At 40.6% G+C, this 26,111-nt stretch overlaps 1 protein-coding gene across 2 annotated transcripts in view; it reads right to left on the bottom strand.

Annotated features, from left to right (window-relative positions):
• Positions 1-6,032: 6,032 nt before the first annotated feature.
• LOC122639818 (long chain acyl-CoA synthetase 6, peroxisomal-like) overlaps positions 6,033-26,111 on the bottom strand; it is a 42,713-nt gene continuing 22,634 nt past the window's right edge. The window contains exons 19-24 of one of the 2 annotated variants that reach the window (XR_006329577.1): positions 22,748-22,851; positions 22,545-22,630; positions 6,993-7,079; positions 6,805-6,891; positions 6,560-6,715; positions 6,033-6,305 (exon numbers count right to left, since the gene is read on the bottom strand). Coding sequence is in view for 1 of the 2 variants with exons in the window: in XM_043832815.1 (XP_043688750.1) it covers positions 6,617-6,715; positions 6,805-6,891; positions 6,993-7,079; positions 22,545-22,630; positions 22,748-22,851 (463 nt within the window). In the remaining variant the exon portion in view is untranslated. Of the gene's footprint in view, positions 6,306-6,508; positions 6,716-6,804; positions 6,892-6,992; positions 7,080-22,544; positions 22,631-22,747; positions 22,852-26,111 lie in introns of those variants that run through there. The other variant, XM_043832815.1, reaches the window with a different exon arrangement.

Raw genomic sequence — 26,111 nt, 5'->3', positions numbered from 1 at the left:
GGAGTAGACATTGACAATAACAACCTTTTCCCCTATCTTTCTTTACGTTTTTTTCTATCTTGTAAAGAAACTTGCTAAGTGAAGAAAAGCCTTAATTACTCTTATATAAAATAAAAGTGCATGTTAGCCCAATAAGGATTAGGATCCTCTACTGCCGCCTGCTCGTGCAACTGGTGTGCAACCTCACACAGGCAGGGGCGAAATGACTGTCCTACTCACTGCCCGATCCTATATACATGGGGTCCATGCCCTTCCTATGTGAGGTTGTATGCTAGCCACACGGGTAGGCGGCAACTGAAGATCCAAATTGAGTAAGAAAAGACCTACCACTATATAAACGGACGTTAACGAGCAACCTATAAGCGTGCTCCCGCGTCAAAGCATGCTAACGAATATCAAATGCGTAAGAGACATGAGAGAGTAGTGCTACGGGGATAACAAAACCCTAAAACCGCAGGAAGTGAGAGTGAATGAGAGAGAAATCTAGTAAGATGGGAGACCGGCCTCCTCTCTCTGTACACCCTATATAAACTGAAACCTACCAACTAATTTCCTAAAAATAAGCCACTTTCTCCCTCTTTCCATTACTAATTTGGATATGAATCCTCATATTTAACTTCACTTCTCTACTGTATCTGGCTGCATATAATAGCTCATGCTTGCTAAAACAAAGAAGGGGTAAGATCCTATTGGGATATATATAAATATCTTTCTTTGATATTATCCCTTAGGGAAGTAGATTCTTTGTTGATCATCTCTTTCGAACATAATCAAACGCTATGAATTCAACGCATCCATACATAGTTCAGGGAGACATCAACCAGTTGGTATACCAAAAACTCATAATGCCTAACTACAATAATAATGACCTCTCAGGACAGAGGACCAACTATAAGCTATTGATGAGAATTTTGTTTCACAAACATATGATAGTAGTCCATTCAAGATTCTTATGTGTTCTTGCTCAATATACACATGTGTACCCTCACATTTGTGTTTTAGAATCAACACTCCTGACAACACACAATGTGACGATCATATAAACAGTATGTCCAATTCTGTCCCTAATTGTGAGTAATTTTAGGTTAAAACCTATGAACAACCAAAAAAATCCTTTAATATCATGTAATTCAAAAACATAATTAATTCTTCATTAATTGATTTCTTGAACAAATTTCCAACAGGCTTATATGATCCATGGTACATGGTAATATGTATCACCTATCTTTATCAAGTGAGCCATTTTTGTTTCAGGTTTGCTTTCTCTAATTTGACACATTAAAAGGGCTAGTTGTCTTCTTGAATGGGTCCTTCCTTAAGTTGTATTCAGTTTTTTATGTGTTTGGAATCTCTTTTCTCTTAAATTAACCATGAGAGGACATCAATCACAATTTCCCACAAAGAGATGTTATTTCATATATTACGGCAGTGTTTGGTATGCATTCGCGGAATGCATTCTTGGATGATAAAAATAGTTAAAAAAGAAGCCGTATGTAAGCCGTAAGTTAAGCTGTTGGGTCTTCTTCCACCCAATACAAAGAAGAAGCTAATGGAGATTATCACAAGATTTAACAGTACTGAGATCGATGAGATTGTTGGAACCCACAAAATTTTTCTTGTCTTAATTAATGTCTACTGCATTATTCAGAGTTTATGATAAAATTGTGAAACTAATTAAAGAGAAGTCAGAAACCACTGTGATATTTCTTTTGTCTTCTTTTTTTAATATATCATATTTTATTAACAGAATTGGGAAACTGCGTTTAATCTCTGTCTGTTTAATTAAAAGCAGCAAGTTAAAGGGCATAAAGATATAAAACCCTAAAATAATGAGATGGAAGACATTGTGAATTGAAGGGGTTTAATTACTTGGGATCTCGAGAGGGTTGAAGGAATTGAAGGTGATTTTAAAGATCTGAGGGAGGTTTAATTTACTTCCATTATATTTGGGACTTGGGAACTGCCACTGAGTGAGAGAGAGAGAGAGAGAGAGAGCAACACTTGGTAACAAGCATGAGAGATGTCACGCACCTGTTCTCTCTCTCACTCTGCTCCAGGATTTCGAGGATTTTTAGCTTAGTGGCAAGTACATACCCTTTTCTTGAGGATTTTTACTCTACTCCAGGTAGCTCTTTTTGTGATTCGAACACGTGATATGGTGCTTGACTCTGATATCAAATGTTAGGTATTTGACCGATATGTCAACATCTCTAGAGCTAATGGAACGAAAAAGATCCTGTGCATCCGAGCAGCCGGGCTGCATGTGCAGTGGCATATTGAAGGCGCTGCATTTTGACCGCCTTACCTCTGCTCGGGCAAGGCACTTGGACAGGGGTAAGGCGGTCAAAGTGCACCGCCTTGAGTCTTGTGCTGCACATGCAGCCCGGCTGTCCGGATGCACAGGAGCCAGCTCCTTGATGGAATACGTTAAATCAAACCCTTTAACCTATCACATACTAGATTGGTCCAACCTAACGTTCATACAATAAAATGAGCGCCATTGGACACATGACACACTACTGTTTCTACTGTTTCAGCTGAAAGCTCAAGTTATATTAGAGAAAAGCCGCGGAAATCTATACATCAACAACACTGAGGGAATGAGGATGATTTAAATATTCAGTTCTCCACGCATCGAGCTTGTTGATTCATATCTCAATTCATATCTGATCATCTCCTTGCAGAAATGTGACGAGACAACCAGCGACCACCCGTGTTGCTAGCTTACATATATAAAAATAATAATTAATACTTCTCCCTCTTATTCGATCCCCACTGATAATGGATCGAAGAGTATTAAGTAAATGTTTGTGATCTTTCAATTCCTTCGTCTACGGTACCAGTACTCCAGTAGTAACAACTACGAACGCATGTGGAATGCTTTACTACAATATTCTCTTACCACTCTTGCCTCCTTCCACCACGCTTCTCCACGCCTAGTCTACATTTCTATTCTCTCTCTCTCTCTCGTCTGTGTCTATGGATGTGTCAAGTGGGTCTTTCACAAATTCATAACTCGAGATGCTCGCATGGTGTAGTGGACGTAAGGAAGTCAGTCCAAACCAGATGGGGTCTTTTATTCTTTCGAGATAAGTAAACACGAACCTAAGTAGATGCTTTTGACCTAATTAACATTTATTAGGCAGAGAGAAAGAGAGAGAGAGCCCCACACCCACTTGGAGTTGAAACCAGTGTCCTCTCTAGAGGTAGAGGGAAGAGGGGTAGGTGAGGCAGTGCCAACTGCCAACTGTTCTATACTTCTCACTTGTCAGATTCTGATCAACTCTATAGGAAAGGAAAGCCATGAGAAGCTTCTTAAGGAATCGTTAACCTCTCCAGTAACTGTACTGCATCGTGCGGTGCAACAGAGACCATGTGGCATAGTGGACCCCCACATGATACACATGGCCTCTACAGCTGCCGTACGATGCAATACATGTTAGGGTTTAGGATTTAAGTACAAGGTTGCTTAAAGCATTACACCCTGAGTATCTAGTTTGGAATACCCAGACTGCTGCCTCCAGCTAGTATTTATAGGAAAACTAGGGTTTAGATCAAATGGACTAATTACTAGATTGCCCCTTACAGCCTGAGTATTAATACAAGTAGAATTATATTAGAACATATAAAAGGATATTACATAAATACCCTTACAATACAGCACCGTGCAATTACTGCATAGGATAAAACTTCCTTCTTAAGCCCCCCACCCTCCCAAAGTCATGGGTCATCATCCATGGCCCCAAAATATGCGGCTGAGAATTGGGATCCCAAGTTCCCCACATTGCACCAATCCCCTGACCACTAAAGAAAATAAATTTACCAACTTTGCTACCTCAAGAGACAGATTTCAACTCTCATTCTTAACCCAACTATGCCTCATCTAGTTACTGCTCCAGTTCACTTCTAGGTTTAGTAAATGGGAGAAGGTTCTCTGAGCAATCAGCATAGAAGAGCGCATCAATGAGTTATGACAGAATGATTATGTACATGAAAGGGTAGCAAGGTCATTTTATGTGAAAACGAGAGAGATAGAGAGCCCTAGAATAGAAGGTTTTGAAACCAAGACCAAGACCTCCTCGGGGGTACGTAATCTCTACCGCTCTAACCCATTGCCAGCTGCTCTAGAATTGAATTCTAACTTAATTATAAGAATTTCGGACTTGCATTTGGATTAGCACAATCATGTTCATATGATTCTTGGGCTAGAATCGAAGAAACACATTTGGTAGTAAAAATTCATTGCATTTTAATTCTTAAATCACAGCTCTTGATTGCAAAGTCAAGATAAATGGGCACCCGGGGAAAAAAACTACTAAATGAAACGACCATTTTACCCTCACTTGCCCATTTGTAAGCCAGTGGAGAGAATTGGTCTGGAATTGATTTTGACCATCCCAAAATCAAAATTAAGGAAAACAATCAGAATTAGAGAGTTAGCTTCAAATCCGATATGTATGAACAAAGAATTCAGAATCAGAATCAGAATCTCAACCAAACATAACCTAAATGCAATCTTTGTGGTTTAACAATGGATTATATCATACTTGGGAAAACAAATTCCATTAATTTTCACTTACCAACAACAGTGGTGGTGGAAACCTTTATCTCTTTCTCCAAATCCTTATTATTTGAAAATTTTTGGCACTTGTTTGCTCTATGGGTTTTCAGCCAAATTTTAATAACAATGGATCAAGGAACAATTTTAACCAGTTCAGTCAAACAATTGAGTTGATGTGCTGCGGAGATGTAATCCACATACCCCAATGATAAATTCCCTAAATGGAGTCCCCCTTACAAGCCAAGTTATCATGGATCAAGGATTCCTTCACCCACGATGAGAAGAGAATCTCTTAATCCACACATTATGGTGGTTGGATGGGACTCCAAAAATACTGCCAACAGCATTTCAAACTTACAATAGGAGGCAGAAGGAATATTGACTAGATTTCTCTTAACTCACTATGGGAAAAAAACTTTAACCAATTATTATTATAATTGAGCTGAGCTCAATACCAAATTAATATGGTTTCAAAGTGTTTTAAAGAGTGCTTTAATTTCATTATTGGGTAGTAGTTATCCATGTAACAATGTGAGATGATGTTTTCGAAAATCACAAGATAAATCTGAACGATCCATTTTTATGTTTTTTTTTTAATCTAAATAATCTATTCCCACTCGGGGTTGGGAAAATGCACAGTAATTTCTATAGTACAGGTACACATGTATGCGAATAGAAAAGAAATATTTGATGTAATTAGACTGAAATTTAACACATGGCTAACCTAGATCATGTTTTTCACTATCCAACGGCCGGAATGGACATATCATCCATCTATCAACAGAATCCACCTAAAAAAATGAACTTACCATAGCTAATACCCATGCTTTCTAAACCAGTGTTTAAATCGCTTTCACATAAAACGTGCAAAGCTAATAACAATGCTTTCTTAACTAAAAAGTTTAAAACACTTGTAACTGTTTCTTCCCCCCCCCCCCCCCCCAAACCCAAAGAAATATATATATAAAAGCGCTCCCAATTCCAGAAAACTGTTCTATATATATAAAAGCGCTCCCAATTCCAGAAAAATGAAAACAGTTGTAACTAGTAATCCCCAAACGTCTTTGGTTGAGAGGGATCTTTGCAGAGAATGTTCACTCAAATCTCTTCTGGCCCCCCAACCCCCCCCCCCCCCCCAACAAACAAGAGGGGGTTATATACTCTACTTCCACCAAAACAGTTTGTAAAAGTCTTCCAACAAAATTATATTTGCAAATATAATATGAGAAAGAGAACATCACCCGGTCGCGCAGCGCACGCCACACCTGCAATAAATGACCAGGGGTGCGACAGTCAATACACGCGCCCATGTCTGGGCACAGGAGTGGCATTTTTTCTCCCTTTTAGTTCACAAAAGCACATGGTAAAAGATACTGAAGAGAAGATGGATGCATGCATTTTAGACAAGGCTGGTTGGTTGGGACCAAAATTTCACTGAAACATAGGATCCACCCTCCGATCCGCTGGCTCATGTCAATTTTAGGCCCAAGTGAACCCTTCCATGTCAAATCCAGTAAGTAAAACCACAAAAGATTGAATGATTCTGTAATATGGTGAAAAAAATGATGGAAATCCAGAAAACATGGTGGGCCATCCAATTGAGTTAAAACACGAATTTTGACACAAGACCTATACAGTATGTCTTTTTCCTGTTCAACAGTTCAGATTGCCCCAGCCGACTTGCCATGCAGCATAAAATAGGGCATGAGTTGCCTTCATAGTTTGGCCGAGCTTCTTCCTTCAGCTGCATTGATATTAGTTTACTTGCTCAGAACATAAAATAACATAAACAATCAAACTCATTTTGACAAAAAAAAATGTTACATCTTGAATGGCAACACTATTGGCTTCCACCTACTTCTCCTTCCCCATTCTTTTGAAACTTCGGGTAATCCACTTCAAGAGTAGTCAGTTCCAAAACGATCTACTTTCTTTTGTTTTCCCCTGTTTTCCTTCACCTGTCATGACTTTATTAACTATGGGCTGCCTTTAGAATACCTGTACTGGAAGGCTTGACTTTTATTCTTTATTCCACCATTCATGACAACCTTCAGTTTACAATATTTTCTGAGGTGTTGGGTCAGATGTAGAAAGCTCGGCATACATGTCAGAAATTGCTTTAGCGAAGTAAGCCTTTGCTTGAGGTCTCTTTATCTGGAGATAAAACAAATAACGCAGCACAATTAGCCCCTTTAATTCTACTTAGCCTTCAATTCTATCCCAAGGAGAATCAAGATGCTTGCCTTCAATGTTGGAGTGAGAAGACCACTCTCCACGGTGAATGGTTCTGGCACTAAAGTAACTGCTTTTGCAAATTCAAAACCTCGCAACTACATAGTGGCAAAAAAAGAGATGTTTTAAGGGTAAGATTTGGAACATGTGCGAGCAAACTATAAGGGGAGCAGAGAGAATATTTGATGAAAGAGGTTACCTGAGCTTCCCTCCCAAGAGCATCCATGTCAGCAAGGACAGCTGCTCTTGCTCTTGGGTCATTGCACAGCTGTCCCAAATCATCATACTGCACATAAGCATCCAGTTGTCAGCCATAAAATAGATAACCAGATTATTATCTTTGGTACAAGTAAATCCAAATTAAGGAGTTTTCCACTCAGAAACACATGGGCAGATGCATACACCTATTCAAGCACCAGAATTCAAATGAATGTAAGTCGGATAAGTAATTGGTCTTACTGTCATCTTACTTATTGTGCAACTCAAAAACCACATTAGTCATCTTGAAACATTTATAGTGTGGTGTCTGGGGTCCAAAGAAAACCATTATACCTATATGTCCATAAAGTTACTCCAACCATCAAGTTGTGTACGATGTCAGTATATTGGGTCATTCAACCATCCAGTATAGATGCTGATTTTGTAGGATAAGATAATATGCACGGAAGTAACTTAAGTACTGCCTTAACAATAGCAGACAATAATTGTTTCACATAATACGATTTTGCCAAAGAGTATTGCGAAGTATAAAATATGTGCCACAAAGATAGTTAACAACCAAAAGTTCAGAAGATGGAATACCAAAAAAGATCATTGGATACTTGTAATTTCATTTTTTTAAATTTGTCTTTGAATATCAAACTTTCAATATTATAATAATAAACATTTTCCTTGCTAGATAAGTCGAACAGTTTATTTTGCCACTAAAAACAAGAATGGAAAAATAACTTTCAGAAGCAAATTGTGTTAATCTTCTTCAACACCGTTTCCAGATTCTAGTTACAGAAAAATGTTTGGACCACAAAAAGAAAAGATACCAACACAAAAGAAATGTTGAACACCTTTAGCATATCCACCCCATCAAAATTTGATTCAATATCCATAGGATAGTTCATCTCAGAATCCAAATTCAGATCTGCTAATGGATTATCCAAATTCAAGTCTCATAATTCCCCACTGGTTTTTCAACGGTCTATAAATACTAAGTGTTAGATGTATCGATGTAAGAGGAGAGGGGAATCGTGGTTAGCACTAATACTAACCACAATTCCCATGAGGGTATTTATGTCTTTTTGTGTTGTTTGGACTTTACCCTATTATTTAATGAGATCGGTGGGGAGTCTCACCTTACGGTTGTGACTCCCAAGAGTTGCAGCACTCCTTCCTCCCTCTTTTCCTTCTCCTTCTTCTTCCTTTACAGATTTACATGGTATCAGAGCAAGATCCTTAGGACTGCTATATATTCCTTAGTATCTTGTTCTCCTCTTTCTCACAGTTTCAACCAATATCGATTGGTTCATTGCTGGTTGGTGATTTGAGACTTCTTTCGTTCTTCATTTCAAGGGGTACAGCACCCTATGCTGTATTTTGGAGATTTTTAGAGCCTAGTTCATGCTTCGAATTTAAGAACTAGGGCTCTCTTTTTTGGTGATCGATTTATGGAGTAGAAGGTTGCGGCTTCTATCTCAATTTAGGTATATGTGTTGTTGAGTGTTTGAGATAATGATATCGATCAGTTTCTGGATCAATTTTCTGGGCAAATTCTTTTTTTTTTTTTAAAGAGAAATTTTATTGAATATATAAAAAGGGCAAACAAGCCTATGACAGATTACTAGCAGAGAAAGCTAAAGCTTAAGCAGGAGGGACTCAGTCCTAAACCATATGGGCGAGGGCTTCAAGCCACTCGCTTACCCGATAGAAATGATATACCAACGCTACGGGGGATCTGCGAGGCGCACCGAGGGGGTCCTTGTCCTATCTATAGCCTTCTCCCCCTCCACTTGAATGTTATTGGAAATCACAACAGCACCAGGAGTAGCACCATATTCGATCCCCAACCCCGAGCCCGATGGCTCTTCCACTGCTTGTGCTTCCTTCTCGTTCTGCCCTTCCTCTGAGTTGCAGGCCGGATTGGCATTTTCCATTAGGGCTCCCCCTAAGGGGGTTGGGCCTTCCACATCGTTCACTGGGGGTTGTGTTGCCCCTGTGCATTGCTCCCCTAACCTTCTTCCTCCTACTTGACCCACCTTGGCAAGTTTTCGACAAATCTGCGCTGTATGCCCTAACTTTCCACAGCCCATGCAAATCATAGGCAGTCGTTCGAATGAGACCTTCTGAAGGAAGCCTGAAGCACCACACCCTATCCAGATTTTTTCAGGCAGTTTAGCGCGAAGGTCGAATTCTACGCAGGCCCTCGCCTCAACCGTTCTGGTGCACCCTGACGCGGCACCATCCACCTTCAATACTTTCCCAACCACCCCTGCAACCGATAGAAAATAGTTACCCTGGTACAAGTTTACCGACAGATTCGGAAACGAAACCCATACAGGCACTACTGGGGACTCCACCCCTGCTTTAAACATTCTTGTCCACTTAAAGAACCTAAACGGGAATCCCTTGATCATCATGTGATCTTTCAGCTAGACTCTCACGTAGTCTGTGTGATTCACGAACCGTAGTAGAAGGTGCCTCGCGTCGAGAGAGGAAATTACCACATCCGCTGACAGGTGGAATACTGCTTGCAGAGCCCGTTTCACCTCGAACAGCGATGGCCTCCCGTACGAAAACTTCGCCACTAGCGCTAACCTGAAAGGCTCTTCTGATTGTTCTATCTCTTCTTCTGAGAAGAAAACGGCAGGTGTACCTCTGTGCATCGATGGTTTCCTCACAGCAATCGAAGGGGTCGTCACCGAACTGAGAGACACCACCGCCAAGAATGAAAGGGGTTGGGAGACCGCCGGCCGCGAGCATTCTGGTGGGCAAGCCCCCCCTGCGGCGAGAGGCTTGGCCATCAATAATCGTATTTCAATTCAGCCATTTCTGTTGTCCTATTCACTTCCCTCCACTCCCAATATTATTGGAACTTGGATACATTCACTGCAACTTGATTTTCTGGGCAGATTCTGCATCGGTTTTTCTGGATTAAACCTGCGTTGTTTTTGGTACAGCTTTCTGGATTAATTTCTGAGCAGATTCTGCATCAAATTCCTAGACATAATCTGCATCGTTTTTCTTGGAACAGTTTTCTGGATCATTTTTCTGGACATATTCTATCTCAGTTTCTATATCAGTCTTTGGTCAACTTTCAGGATACATTCTGCATCATATTTGGACTGTTTGTTTGGATCGATGATAATACATCTGTTGTTACTGAAATCTCTTCCAACAAGTTAGTGGAAAAGCAGTTGGAAGGTGCCAACAATTTTCAACAATGGAAGAAAATTGTTGGGGGTCGTGGACATGAGAAGCACTTGACACAGACCAAGGATGATTGGAGCAGCCTTCTGCCAAGGGTAGGATCGAGCAGGGGAAGGGAGGATATTAACACTTGAACACATTGAAAATGGAACTCGCAAGCTCCTCTGAAACTCTCCAATGGAGGTCAAATTCAATATTATCCAAAATCTGCCTTACCACTATTACAATAGGTCCTTTTATAGGATTCCCAAAGCTCAATCTCAATCCCTAAGTCTAAGATTGAGTTTTACTAAAATAAGAACATACTAAATAAAACATAGCATATTAGGTAAAAACTAATTATGGATAGGATTAGAAGGCAATCAACTGTAAATCAGCCAACCAAACCTTGATTGCAATCAACACCAAATCAGCCAATCAAGCCTTGATTGCAATCAACACCAAAGCAGCCAATCAAGCCTTGATTGCAATCAACACCAAATCAGCCAATCAATCTTTGATTGCAATCAATACCAAATCAGCCAATCAAGGATCCTTGATTGCAGTCAGAATCCAATTAGCCATGTTGCCACGTTGGGCTCTTATTCTCTCAGATCTTCTACGGATCTTTGGGTGGTTGAGCTGGACTTCCACGTCCTCCACTGCTGCCTCTATGCTTGCATCATTCCCACCTGGTTTAGAATAATTCGACCTCGAACTTAAGTCACCATCTTCAGATGTTCGCCTTCTACCAGGATCAAGTTGAAACCAGACAAAGTCATTGGAGATAGTGATATCTCCAATTGAATATAATAGAATTGGTAACTCAACTTCAAATTTGATGGCGATAGCAATTGATATGTTCACGGCTTGAAAAAATGAGGCAATAAAATATGGCTTGTTGACGATGTGTATACCGTGAACAAATTGAAGTACAGACGGGAAAGAAATAACGGCCAAATACAGATCATCATACATATTGATAATGTCGATCCATTGGAACATGTCTCCATTCGTCTTCTCCGCTAAATTGTCAACCAATAAGTAAAGGAAAGTTGCACAATTGAAACGGCTCCAAATATTGATGTTGATACGGTGACGTGTTCATCATTTCCTTCACGAAAAAATCTCCAAAATCAGAAACTGATATGCATGATGGAACCAAATCAAAGACTTGAGAGGTGATCTCCTTGATGGCAAGATCGGTGGTTGTTGGGACTGCTTCTTTGCAAGGAAAACAATCACTTACATTTAATGATGCTGGCTCACCGTGTTGTGCTTCTAAAATAGAATCAGGTTCAAGGCTTTCAAAACCGCCATGTTCGTCGACGTACTCATCCTAGTACTCATCAAACTTGGGAGGTTCTCTCCAATCAGCCTAGGTGATGAATTGATCGTCGGTAGCTTATTGGCAAAGTTGCCGATTCTCCACTCCAAGGTTGATATTTTCAGCTGGAGTTGTGTGGTCGCCTTTCAACTTTCGATACCATTCGACCTCTCGCTCCTCTTGAGCATGTCGTCGTAGTGGTCTCATAGCAAAAGCACGCCTTTCATCTTCCGATGAGGGTGACTGACTGCCTGTGGTGTTATCCGATCTATTGGAATGACGAGATGAGGTTCGCAAACGCTCCATCTCAAGATTCATTGCAGCAATCTGTTGACGTAGTTGAGCATTCCCCTCTCTCAACATAACGTCCTCTATGTGACTAGTGTGACCTACCCTACGCTTGGGAGCCATACTCGTTGCACCCTGCTTTGGCTCTGATACCAGAATGGAGTAGCCTTGTGCCAAGGGTAGGATCGAGCAAGGGAAGGGAGGAGATTAACACTTGAACACACAGAAAATGGAACTCGCAAGTTCCTCTGAAACTCTCCAATGGAGGTCAAATTCAATATTATTCAAAATCTGCCTTACCACTATTACAATAGGTCCTTTTATAGGATTCCCAAAGCCCAATCTCAATCACTAAGCCTAAGATTGAGTTTTAGTAAAATAAGAACATACAATAAAAACATAGCATATTAGGTAAAAACTAATTAAGGATAAGATTAGAAGGCAATCAACTGTAAATCAGCCAACCAATCCTTGATTGCAATCAACACTAAATCAGCCAATCAAGCCTTGATTGCAATCAACACCAAATCAGCCAATCAATCTTTGATTGCAATCAATACCAAATCAGCCAATCAAGGATCCTTGATTGCAGTCAGAATCCAATTAGCCATGTTGCCATGTTGGGCTCTTATTCTCTCAGATCTTCTAAGGATCTTTGGGTGGTTGAGCTGGACTTCCACGTCCTCCACTGCTGCCTCTATGCCTGCATCAATGATTCTGATGCTACATGGACAGTGGTGGATGCCCGAATTTTAGAACAGATGTTAAATTGCATGGATCACCATATTGTTGATCTAGTGACCCATATCGATATTGTAAAGGAACTATGGGATTATTTGAATGTTCTGTATTCCGGACAGAACAATCTTTCTTGGATTTATGAGCTTTCTCAGGACTTCTATCGTGTTGACCGTAAGGGATGTTCTTTGACTCAGTATTTTGGAGACTTCAAGAGGATGTATGAGGAACTGAATTCCTTACTTCCTATTACTTCTGATAAGCAGCAAATGCAAAATCAGCGTGAACAACTTGCAATCATGGGATTTTTGGGTAGCCTGGGTAAAGAGTTTGATGCTGTCCGCTCTCAGATCCTTGGTGGCAATAAAGTGGCCACCCTCTTAGAGACTTTTTCTCGTGTTCTCTGTGTCTCACGAGAAAATACACATGATACCACACCCGTGGAAACTTCTGCATTGGCGTCTTTCACCCCTAACCGTGGGGGCAGTGTTGGTAATGGTGGTGCTGGCTGTGGTCGTGGGGTTGGTAAGGGCCTAGTGTCTGGTACTCAGACTACTTCAGAGGCATCAGGGGTAGTGAGGACTTGCCATCATTGCGGCAAGCCTGGTCACATCCAACGTTTTTGTTGGAAACTCCATGGTAAACCAACTCAGTTTGCCAATTCAGCTAGTAGTGATTCTGTTGTTGCTTCATCTCCACAGTCTGAGGGAAAGACAATGGAGATGTCTGATGAAGAGTATGAGTGCTTTACCCAATTTCATAATTCCCAGTCATCTCAGTTCTCCACTGCTACACTTGTTCAGACAGGTAATGCTACTGCGTGTCTTTCGTCCACTTATCATCCCTGGATCATTGATTCAGGTGCTTCGGATCATATGACTGGGTTTTCAGGTATTTTTTCTTCATTTCGTGAGTCCTCTTCCAATGTTGTGTTAGCTGATGGGTCTTTAGCAAAAGTCCGGGGTATAGGCACTATGCATGTTACCCCTTCTTTGTCATTATCTTCTGTTTCTTATTTGCCCAAATTTCCTTTCAATTTATTATCTGTTCAAAAGTTCACCAAAACGTATAACTGTTTTGTTACCTTCTTTCCTGGCTATTGTGTTTTTCAGGATTTAAAGTTGAAGAAGACGATTGGTAGAGGCCGTGAATTTGGGGGGTTGTATCTACTTGAGAACACATTAGCTGTGGCATATTCGAGTGTGGCGCTTCCTCACCAAATTCATTGTCACTTGGGTCATCCTTCATTGGAAAGTTTAAAAATTTTGGATAGTCGTTTTCGGTCATTGTCCAGTTTATAAAGTCAATAAAAGGTCTAATCAACCCTTTTCTTTAGTTCATTTAGATGTGTGGGGTCCTTGTCAGGTAATATTCTTTAGTTCATTCAGATGTATGGGGCCTTGTCCGGTATTGTCTAAGTTGGGTTTTCTTTATTTTGTCACTTTTGTAGATGATTACTCCAGAGTTACCTGGATTTATTTAATGAAAAGTCATTCTGAGTTGTTCTAAATTTTTGTGCCTTTGTTCTTGAAATTCAGAATCAATTTAGTATTTCTTTGAAAAGCCTTCGTAGTGATAATGCTAAAGAATATTTTTCAGCTTCCTTCAGTGCTTTTATGATGCAGCATTGTTCATCAGTCCTCTTGTGCTGACACACCTCACCAAAATGGTGTGGTAGAGAGGAAAAATAGACATTTAATGGAGGTCACTTGATCTCCTCTATTTGAGATGAAAGTTTTTTGGGCTGATGCTGTCTTGACTGCATGCTATCTCATTAACCGCATGCCTTCTTCGGTTTTGGGAGGTGGCATTCCCTACTCTTTGTTGTTCCCTTCTACACCATTGTTCGTGTTACCACCTCGTGTCTTTGGGAGTGTTTGTTTTATTCGAGATCATCGCCCTGGTCGTCCTAAGTTGGATTCCAGAGCTCTAAAATATCTTTTTGTTAGGTATTCTAGAACTCAAAAGGGTTATCGCTGTTATTCATTTGATTTAAATAAATATTTTGTGACAGCTGATGTTAACTTCTTTGAGTCTACTCCTTATGTTAAGTCTTCAATAGTTTCTTCTGATTTGGATGATGATTTGCCCGTATATGAAGTCAAAAGTTCTCCTGGTTTGCAGGTTCCTTAGTCATCTGCTCTGCCTCCTAGTTCTACAGAACCTCTTGTGGTGTTTCAGTGTCGCGCTCCGAACGAGGTTGCACCACGTGTTACACCTTTTGAAAGATACACCTCTCGGCTGAATACTTCTACCTCGCCTTCTTTGCCGGCAGATCCTAATCCTGCACCAGGTACTTCCTCTTCTCCTACCGTCCCGTTGTTTCTGATTTAGATGTTCCTATTGCTCATCGTAAGGGTGTTCGGAGTTGTACCCAACATCCCATTTCTAACTTTGTTTCCTATTCTGGTTTGTCCTCTAGTTTTACTGCTTGCTTGTCTACTGCTGAGCGTCATCCTATTCATAAGTCTGTTGCAGAAGCCTTATCTAGTCCTCTGGGTGGAGAGTTGCGATGACTAAGGAATTATCTTCTCTGAGGAAGTGTATATGGAGCAACCTCCTGAGTCCATGGTTCGAAAACTCGTTTCGTTTCGGTGTGTCGGGCTGACCGAAATATCCAAAATATTCAGTCGAAATTTTGCATTTTTCTGTTATGTTTCGGTAGGTCATTTCGGAAGGTTTTATGCCAAGTTAAGGCCTGAAACTTCATGGAAACCCTATCTTAGGCTAAATAAACACATTTAAATGTTCGAATTGCAAAAATAGTCACCCAAAGTGGTGTTTTGGATTTGCACCATTGATTGGCAATGTACAGTTAATTACACATACACATTGTTTAAGACTTAAGTACTAGAGGACATAATAAATTAATAATTAATAAGAAATTTAAACAAGTAAATTGACTTGGAAGTTGGAAACATAAAATGAATGATTCATAAGTCATAACTTAAGTCATAATATTAAGTGCAATAAGTAAATAACAAGTTAAGAAGATGATATCAATATGACAATATCCCAATAGTCCAATACAAGTCAAGTAGTCATCTAGTGACTCAAATGTTTACAAATATTCTAATAATAATTACTCCGACGTCCAGGATCGACCCCACTCATAGTCCGATGGAGCCGACGTGCATTGTTCTCCGACTGTAGGTCAAATGAATGCCACATCATAGTATGGGAGAAGAAACGACTAAGACTAACGAGGAGAAAAAAACCCAAAAAAACCAGAGCTTGTTAAGTCTCGATCGAAATTTCAATAGAGACTAACGAGTTTTGGTATTTATAAAGCTACTTTTGAAAAAGGAATCTCGATATCTCATGAGATTTTGATTTTGTCTCGAGATATCGCAAGATGGTTGAAATTTTGACCGAGTTTTTGCATTTTTTTTATTCGAGCTGCTGTTTCGTTTCGGTCAGGTCGAGATACTCGAAATATTCGAGATCTCGACCGAGATTTCGAGAGATTTAGTACTATGCCTGGGTCTCAGGGGGAGTATGGTAAGGCGTGTAAGGTGAAGGAATCGTTCTATGGGCTCAAACAGTCACCTCGAGCGTGGTTTGGCCGATTTACTGATGTTGTGTTGGAGTTTGGGCTGAATCGATCAGAAAGTGACCATTCAGTGTTTTTCCGGCTATCTGATGCACATGCAGGAAGGATATTGTTGATAGTTTATGTGGATGATATTGTCATCACAGGAGATGATTCTTCTGGTATTGAGAAATTGAAGGTTCATTTGGGACAACAGTTTCAAACTAACGATCTGGGAAGACTGAAATATTTTTTGGGCATTGAAGTTGCTCAATCACGGAAAGGAATTTCACTCTCATAGCGAAGGTATGTTCTTGACTTGCTTTCAGAGACAGGGTTGTTGGGCACTAAACCTTTGGATACTCCTATTGTTAAATCCGTGCCCAAACCCCGGTTTAAAGCTCGGTCTAACCGGTCTGGTTAAACCTGTGTAGAATCGGCGGCGGTATACTCCAGGGAGCTATGGGTAATGATACTCAAACTGTCCCACAAGATCGTTAACTTTGAGACGGGGGAGGTCGTCGAGGATAGGTTCATCGACAAGGACAGGGGGAAGTTTGTCAACAAAGGAGTGTTCTTGGCGTACCCTCCGCAGGTGGACCCGCGGGGCCCGGCCCGATTCGATATACCGCTTTACGATGACTGGGAGTAAGCCATTATTCTTATGCTCCAATTATAGTATAAATAATATTACATATAGATAATTTATTTGGGCTTGGGTGTATAACACCCCTTTAATTTAAAGATAGAGAGGGCTTGTGGGCCTCATAAGTTGAGGCCCAATAACTTGAACATGAACTTATGGTTTGGTGTCTAACCAAACAGACCTTAGAGCATTTAGGCCTAAGGACCAAAACCCAGCCAAACAGGCCCTAGGGACCTTTTGGGATAGATAAGGCCAAAAGACCACTATTCCCATCTCACACTAAACCTAAATCGATTTGGGGAGGAAAAAGAAGAGAAGAAGAGAAGAAGAGAAAGAAGGAGAGGAAGAAGGAAGAAGGAAGAGAGGAAGGGAGGAGGATTCACTCACTCACCATCCCAATTTGGTAAGTCCCTCACCTAATCACCATTACTTCTCTCACCCCTATTAATCTCTCCATCCTTGGATTTTAAATGGTGTCCTACCATTAATGGCTTCACCAACCTATTGGAGAAACCATTAATGGAAGGTACTAAAACCTCCTTGATGTGGTAAGTAAAGGCTTCCATCCTCCCCATTTGGTGACCTAAGCCATCAATGCCAACTCTAGCTCAAGAATACATAAGCTAGGGTTCATTGATTTCAAATCTATGAACCATCTCATGTGTAAGCTTGGGTTTATAAACCCTCTTGTTTAGGAGACCTAAAACCCTAGATTTGGGTGATAACTCTAACCATAATAGCATGGTATAACCCTAGGATATACCTATTTAAGCCATGAAACCAAAGCCCAAGCCAAGTATTCAATGTAAGTCTTTTCTATAAAAAGGTAGATGCAGTCAGCTGAAAACGGTAGAAGCAACCCAGGTGCCCTTCTACCTTTTTCAGATCTGCCTTTTTACCTTTTCCTCTCTGCCTAAAAAAGGTAGAATGAAAACGATAGAAGCAACCCAGGTGCCCTTCTACCTTTTTCAGATTTGCCTTTCTACCTTTTTCTCTCCGAAAAAAGGTAGAATGAAAACGGTAGAAGCACCCGGTGCCCTTCTACCTTTTCGATCTGCCTTTACCTTTTCCTCTCTGCCTAAAAAGGTAGAATGAAAACGATAGAAGCACCCAGGTGCCCTTCTACCTTTTTGATTTGCCTTTCTACCTTTTTCTCTCTGCCAAAAAAAGTTAGAATGAAAACGGTAGAAGCAACCCAGAACCCTTCTACCGTTTTCAGAAATTGCTTCTACCTTTTTGCAATATTAACCTTTTGAACTCCTATTGATTCCTATCCTTTTGGGAACCTTAGTAGTAGCCTCTTGTGTGTCTTTTGTGCATCTAGGGCACCCAAACACAGGGGTCGACTCACATTCTAGCACGCCGGATCACCCACGGTTCGATCAAACCAAAACTCAAGGTGAGGAAATCGGATACCCGAACCTATGTTTGAAAATGTGTTATGCTTCATGGTTATGGTTTACCTTTATTTACATGTATGAATGGTTATTAAGCATGGTTGGTTGATGGACCATGTGTTGTAAGGAGTGATGATTGAAATGCTTACATATTACATGTATAAGTTAGGTTGCATTTTACTTTAAATTCTTCAATTGCGATATGACATTGGCATGAGAGCATGTGGTGTGTGTGTGCGTTGAGATGGATAACATTATGTGATGTGAATGAATGTGAGGTTATATTGAAATGTGAGAATGGTTAAGGATGATGGAATGTGTGAGTGTGATGAGATCCAAGTACCGTAGTGTGCGCCGGGCTTGGGATCGAAATTTGTATTATGATTGTATGTGTTCGTGTAAAGCTGGGGGGAGCGTGATGATTGCGAGCCCGGCGCCCCTGGCTTATACGTGTACGTACCCCCTTTTCTAGGTATTAGATGTTGTTGGTTAGGTCGATATCGTACCCCGTACTACGACCCTTGCCAACAGGGGTTTGCGTGTTGGATAATCCCCCACGGGGACACCAGTGTGTTTCGATTGAGGTGCTGGGAGCGGCGATTCTGACGCGAGTACCAGAACCGTAGCAGTGGGATTAACTTTGGGGGTTTGCTAGGTAAACCAGTGTGTACCGATTGAGGTGCTGGGACCGGCGAGTCCGATCGAGGACCGGGACTGGCAGGCTCCCCGCGCAACTCGGATTTGACATCGCCGGAAGGCCATCCGCGTGAGAGAGATGGAGGGCAGGGGATGCTACCTAGGGCGTTGCAGTAGTACTATACCTGACTTAGAGGTTAGAGTTAGGTGCACATGCAATCAATTTTTCATGCATCATAACATTATCATCCATGCATATTGTAACCCTTTGCATGATTTGATTTACTCATTGGGCTCAGTGGAGCTCACCCCTCGTGGAAACTTTTTTTTAGATGATGATGCAGGTTTGGTGGAGCCTATGGCCCTTGAGGGCGGCAATGGCGAGGACTGGTGGGCCCCTGAGGAAGGAGAGCATGGACCAGACTGCTACTGTGAGACTTAATACTTAGGAGAGCAGCTTCTTGAGACATTGGGCCGATGGCCTCTTTTGGATATTACTTTTTGATACTAACTACTTCATTATTTTGATCCCGTCATGAAGAATGTATTATTTATATACTATGTAATACATAAGTCCTGATGGGATGTCATCATGGTTTCGAGTATGTTTGTGACGGATTATTGAACAGGGATAAACATTGACAGTTATGTTATTATACTATCATTTAGCTTCCGTTACTCTGATTTAATTATATTATATTCTCTCCTGATCATTTGTGTCTTGTGCGGTGTGGATGAGTTAGCTTAAATACTGCATCTGTGATCCTGACAGTATTGCGGGAGCGTATTTGTACGCTCCGGTCACAGATTCCGGTGGTTCGGAATTCAGGGTGTGATACCTATGGATCCAAATTTGAACCTTATGGCAGATGATGGTGATGTTCTTGAGGATCCTGAGAAGTATCGAAGACTTGTAGGGAAACTTAATTATTTGACTATGACTAAGCCTGACATCTCCTTTCCTGTCAGTGTACTGAGTCAGTTTTTGTCCGCTCCTCGGTCATCACATTGGGATGCACGAGTTCTACGATATATCAAGAAGGCTCCTGGACGTGGTCTCTTATATTCTGACCATGGTCATGGGAGGGTTGAGGGTTTTTCAGATGCTGACTGGGCAGGATCTCCAGTTGATCGAAGATCTACTTCAATATATTGTATGTTTGTTGGAGGGAACCTGGTGTCGTGGAAAAGCAAGAAACAGACCGTTGTAGCTCGATCTAGAGTAGAGTCTGAATATTGTGCTATGGCTCATGGTACTTGTGAACTGATGTCGATGAAACAGTTGATGACTGAACTTGGGTTTGTTGACAATTCTCCTATGACCTTTTGGTGTGATAATCAGGCTGCTATCCATATTTCTACTAATCCTGTGTTTCATGAAAGGACGAAACACATCGAGATAGATTGTCATTTTGTCTGTGAGAAGCTGCAACAAGAGATCATTTCTCCTCGGCATGTTCGAATGGGGGAGCAACTTCCAGATTTGTTTACCAAGTCTTTGGGAAGTGTAAGGGTTGAGTATATTTGTAACAAGCTGGGCATGATTAACATCTATGCTCCAGCTTGAGGGGGAGTGTTAGATGTATCGATGTAAGAGGGGAGAGGAATCGTGGTTAGCGCTAATACTAACCACGATTCCCATGAGGGTATTTCTGTCTTTTTGTGTTGTTTGGACTTTACCCTATTAATTAATGAGATCGGTGGGGAGTCTCGCCTTACGGTTGTGACACCCAAGAGTTGCAGCACTCCATCCTCCCTCTTTTCCTTCTCCTTCTTCTTTTACAAATTTACACCAAGAAAACTCAACACAACAAAGCCTTTCTCCAACTAAATGGGGTCTGGCTACATGAATCCTGTTTCGCTATTTGACTCCATCTAAGATGATATTAGTTGTTCACCCTATTTAAGCACCCAACCCAAAGCTTAAGCTACTGGGTAGGAGGCCCAACGGGTATATGAATTCATCCAAGGACCCATAGTTAGTCAATGTGTTATTCTCACAACACCCATAGACATCCCTATTTTTTCAGTACTTCTCCCAACGTGATTTTTGGCCTATCCTTTGTGTTTTTTCTTTTCATAATATTCCTCTAATCTGCACCATATCAATCCTTAAAGGTGCAGTCAATGATTTTCGTTTTACATAATCCAAGCCGCTTCAAACGATTCCCTCTCAACTTATCACCTATTGAAGTTACTATTAAAGTTACCTCCAATGAGTTTATTTCTCATTTTATCTTTTCTAGTTTGCCATTCATTCACCTCAACACCCTCCTTTCAGCTCACTTGCTTGTTTCTTTATCTCCCAACATTTAGCTCCGTACAACATTGCTGTTCTTATAACTATCCAATATAACTTTACTTCGAGATTTACTAGAAATATAAAAAATAACATAAAATACCACATAAATAGTTCTAGCATATGGAATATAAATTAATAGAATATAATCTCTAATACAAATAAATAAATATATATATATATAATTATTATTAAATAGTTATATGTAATATTTATCATAATTGGATCAAATATTATCAGAGAGAATACAGCACTATCCGAACTCATATTTAATTACTAAACAGATACCTACAGGGGTATCCGAAAGCATATCCGTTAATCTGGATAAATATCCAAATAAACAGATAGGAATCCAGATTGTCGATTATCCATTTACATACAGAGGTTCAATGATGCATTACAATCAAACATAAGCTATTATTTGCGAATAAATATATCTCAGATAAGCTATTATTTGCAAATAAATAAATATCTCCAGCTAAATTCCACAAATATGGGGTCAGCTACCAGTTCCGTTATTCTACCCTATCCAGTCACGTTATCTATCAAATTAGAAGTAATTATGTCTTCCTAACTACCTCAACCTTCATGCAGGGCAACACAAAATGGACTGCGAGTACATAACTGGAAGAGCTGTTATCAAGTATCTCATATAGGAAAAGGTAAGGAAACAAAGAAACATATACCAAACCTTTGGATGGAGATTGATCACCCAATGGGCTTGATGGAGTCTCACATAAAATATTACAATCTCATCCCAAAAAAAAAATACAAGTTGCAAAGGAATTTTATGTATTTTCATTTTAAACAAGTAAAGGACAACAGATGGCTTCTAATAGAGAAGACTGGGTTGCCTTGGGCAAGAAATCCAACTTGCCTAAAAGAAACAGTTGAATAACCACCTTATCACAATACCATCATTTAAATCATGCACGAAAGACAAACTAAAACAGCAATACAGCATTACTGACAAGGAGAAGGAAATTCATTTGAGATGTTTCAGAGATGTGTTACAAAGACCAACAAATGCACCACCTAGAAAGAGTGACATGGTGCACTTTGAACGGGTTAAAAAGACACACATAAGCCTGAAGATGAGCTCGGTGAAGTGGTGAGAGAAGGATGACAAATGCTAACTTAATAGCAGCTACGGAAAAGGAGTCGAATGTTGGCACAGGATTCACTTAGCAGTCCTAAGTAGTTGGGAGAAAGCTTATTTGTTGTATTACTTTATGCCTTTTTGTATATTGATATAATGCTCAATAATACAATTCAGAATATCTCCAATTGCAAACAACCAATATAACTAACTGTTTACTATAGCATATACCCTTTACTGTTTTAACTTGTCAGGAAAAAGGGGAAAAACCTGTCTATTGGCTTCACTAAACACAACACTTCCTATTCTTTTCATGCTCTGAAACTTGTACCCAAATCAATACAAAAATTATGTGCATATAATGAAATTGAAGTAACCAAGTAATAGTACCACCTTTATGTTAGCAGAAGTAGCCCAGGCCTTCAAAACATCTGGATCCACTGAGACAATCACTACTAAGGAGGAGTTCAAACTATCACCTATCACCAAGAAACCATCAGCGAGTCAGCAAAGTCACTGATAGCCAATGAAGGGGACACTTTTCTTTTATTTTTCTTGGGGCGGGGTGGATTTCGGGTTGGAATCAAATTCCTTACCATATACAAAACACTGGGCAACAAATTTGCACTTGGCATATACATTCTCAATCTTCTCTGGTGCTATATACTCACCTTGAGCCAACTTAAAAATATTCTTTTTCCTGTCACAATTCCAGAAGATCCCTTCAGTATTGTCAGAACATTGTCAAAAATGCTTTATGCTATAGGATTTATTAAATAAATAGAAAATATCTTTCTTTTGATTAATTAAAAAATTTATGAGAAAAAGCCACTATACTTTATGAGGCCTGTAAATGTTGGAACGCCAAAAAAAATAAAAATAAAATTACAGCCCCTTTTGATTTCTTTAGCAGAAAGGCCCCCAAACACTTCTATGTACAGAGACCAACATGATCATTTTCTCCTTAGCTTGCCATGCTACCCCGTAAGAAGGCAGAGGGCAATTTTCTTAAATCCCTTTTATTTCTTTCATGCCAAAGACTTGAAGTTACTGGATCTGGAAAGGACCAAAGAAACTCCTACCTTGAGTCCCATCAGATTGATGATGATAGTATGATACACATTAGAGGTCATTCTTGGAGCCTTGTTTAATAAGTCACTTCCAATACAAAATTCCCTGGGAAGCCTCTTTCAATACATTTTTCTTCTCTTCCCCAAAGCCAAGAGTTTCTAGAAGTCCTCCCGTGTGTAATGTCAAACCTAAGAATTAGAAAGACAAGGCACTTCATATGACTCTCACCCAAGATACAGCTTATAATATTTTCCAGAATATGCCTCAAGTCACTGATTCAAGTCCAGGGAATTGGACGGCAAGTCAAATGACTGTTTCGAAGGTTCCATCATGTACAAGGAAGTTTCCTTCAACAGTAATCTATAATGGACAGATTGGAACAAAAAACTAACAATTTTCCCTAGCAGCAATCTATATCTGCACGGACTGAACCATTATGACGTGTGAGCATCAAGGGAACCTAAGCTCCATGTTTATTCCAAGACAGAGGGTAGGAACCCACGCCACACCAACACATAGTAGATCTTTAAACCATATGGGCACAAAAGGTCCCTCATTTTTGTTTTTTAATGGGAACCTCAAAATAACCAGAAAATGAATGAAGAACTACATCACATAAAACTTGCTTTGTGCAAATCATTTTCCTTTACTTTCCTAGTGGGTTGGATTTTATTTAATTTGACACAAGTTTATTTTGTAATTTGGCTTTAGTTAATAAGCCCAACCAAGCTGTCCTCTCACAACTGCTCCTTAATCCTGGATCTTGTGCACAAGAGGCTCCAATTATGGAAGGGCAAGTTACTTTCTTACGCTGATCGGCTTGAATCGATCAGATCAGTGCTCCAATCCTCCTACATCTATTGGTGGGGTATTTTCAGGCTCCCCCAATCTCCTATCAAGAAGCTAGTCTCGCTGACATGTGCCTCCTCGGGAAAGGCTCTGACACTTCCAACTTTCTTCACCCTATCAGTTGGGCATCAATTTGTCTCCCCAAAGATGAAGGGGGTCTTGGCTGAGAAGAATTAAAGATGTTAACATTTCAGGTATTCTTAAGCTGATATGGAACATTGCTGCCAAGAAGAAAAGCATTTGGGTCTATTCCAAGCTTCTCCGTAATGAATCCATTTGGACACCCCCCCTTTAGATGCTTCTGGGTTTGGAGAAAGATTTTGAAATTCAGATTCCTTGCTTTTGGGGTTGTTAAACCCCTTATTGACGATGAAGCTGACACTCACCTTTGCTGGACCACTGGCACCCCAATGGGCTTCTCATCCACTCAGTTGGTGACAGAGTCAGATATACTTCGGGCTACGACAGGCAAGCCATGGTCTCAGGCATTCTTTGCTTTGACAGCTGACCCTTTTTTCCTTCCCCCCCCCCCCCCCCCCCCAATTGTTGGCCATCTGGAATGCTCTGCTGGCCATCAATAGAAGACCCAGAGGGAGTGGCAATTTTGTTGTTTAGACTGCTTCCTCCTTAGGCCAGTTTTGCTCCAAGTCCACTTGGGACCTCATCCGTGCTTGGGCCCCTATCATTCTTTGGTGCAAAATTGTTTGGTTCAAGAGGCACATTTTCACTGTCTGGCGGGCCCTTACCCGCTCCCTTCCTACACAGTATTTCCTTATTCAAAGGCAGATTCCAGCCTCCCCCATTTGCTACCTCTGCTGGAATTCCCATGAAGATATGGAGAACCTCTTCTTGCTTGCCCCTTCTCCTCTTCTATTTAGAAGGGGCTTCTTGCCAAATGCTGGCCTCAGAGGAGAAATATCGTACACTTTAATAGAGAATGGAATTGGGTGGATATGACTTTGCCGGAAACTCTAGCTGTGAAATAGTTATTAAGCTCGCATTCGGCGCCGCCATTTACCATATCTGGATGGAGTGTACCTCAGGATATGGACCTCTAGCTCCGAATCCTTCAAGAAGATTGGCGACACCATCTCCTTTGACAATTGACATTAGAAGCAAGTTATATGTAGTCTCTTCCAGATGCATAGACTCCCCAAGGAACAGGCTTATTGTTGATTCCTGGGGGCTCCCCATTTCTTTGCCTGCCCAGTTTCCTCCTAGCTGAGGGCTGGACTTTTCTTTATATTATTTCTCTTCTTCTCCTCTGCCTTTCTTGGGGAATTCTCAAACAAGATTAGATAAGACAGCCTGAAATAGGATAGAAAATATAAGAACTGCAGAGATATATGGGGCAGATCGAGATGCAAGAAAAGTGGATTGATGCAGTTCAAATTGGTGTAATAGCACAACAGTTCAATAGGTTAGACCAAGCAGCAGACTTCTGGGATTCTAAATTCTAATTGAAGATTGAGATCTGAAAGGCGGTGTTGTGATTGGACTTATTTGAGATTTATCTACAAGCATCCCCACAAGCTAAATCAATGGAATGAATCTTCATTACACCATTGGCTGAATTTGGAATTTGGAAGTAACATTTCCAAAAAATTGAGTTATTTATACCACTTGCCTTGGGGGTTATTTTGGAAGATCAAAACTCAATCAATTTTCATGATTTAATGTCACTGAAAGCTTTGCCAGTAGCGCATCTGACTTCAGATCAGAAGGTTGCGAATTCAATTCACGTCGGGTTCAAATCCCAACAAACCAAATAACCTTTTGAGTAAAATGAAAAGAAATATAAAAGAAACTTTTCAATTTGAGAATTTGATTGGAAGTAAAATTGATGTGAAGACATCATTCTCGACATGCCAGTGACCAGCCTGCCGAGAGACCCCCCTGCCAGTGCTTACCCCCTGAGGCCTGCCTCCATGACTGGCCTCCTTGGTTCAGCCCCTTCCACCTCCCCACCTAGACCTCCATCTTCACCTCCCCCCCCCCCCAAAAAAAAAATCCATCACCTCCCTCTCCACTGATCCCCCA

The sequence above is a fragment of the Telopea speciosissima genome, chromosome 1 (assembly GCF_018873765.1).
Source record: "Telopea speciosissima isolate NSW1024214 ecotype Mountain lineage chromosome 1, Tspe_v1, whole genome shotgun sequence".
NCBI lineage: Eukaryota > Viridiplantae > Streptophyta > Magnoliopsida > Proteales > Proteaceae > Telopea > Telopea speciosissima.
The sequence above is the reverse complement of the archived record's forward strand: the minus strand, read 5'-3'. Positions and strand labels throughout refer to the sequence as shown.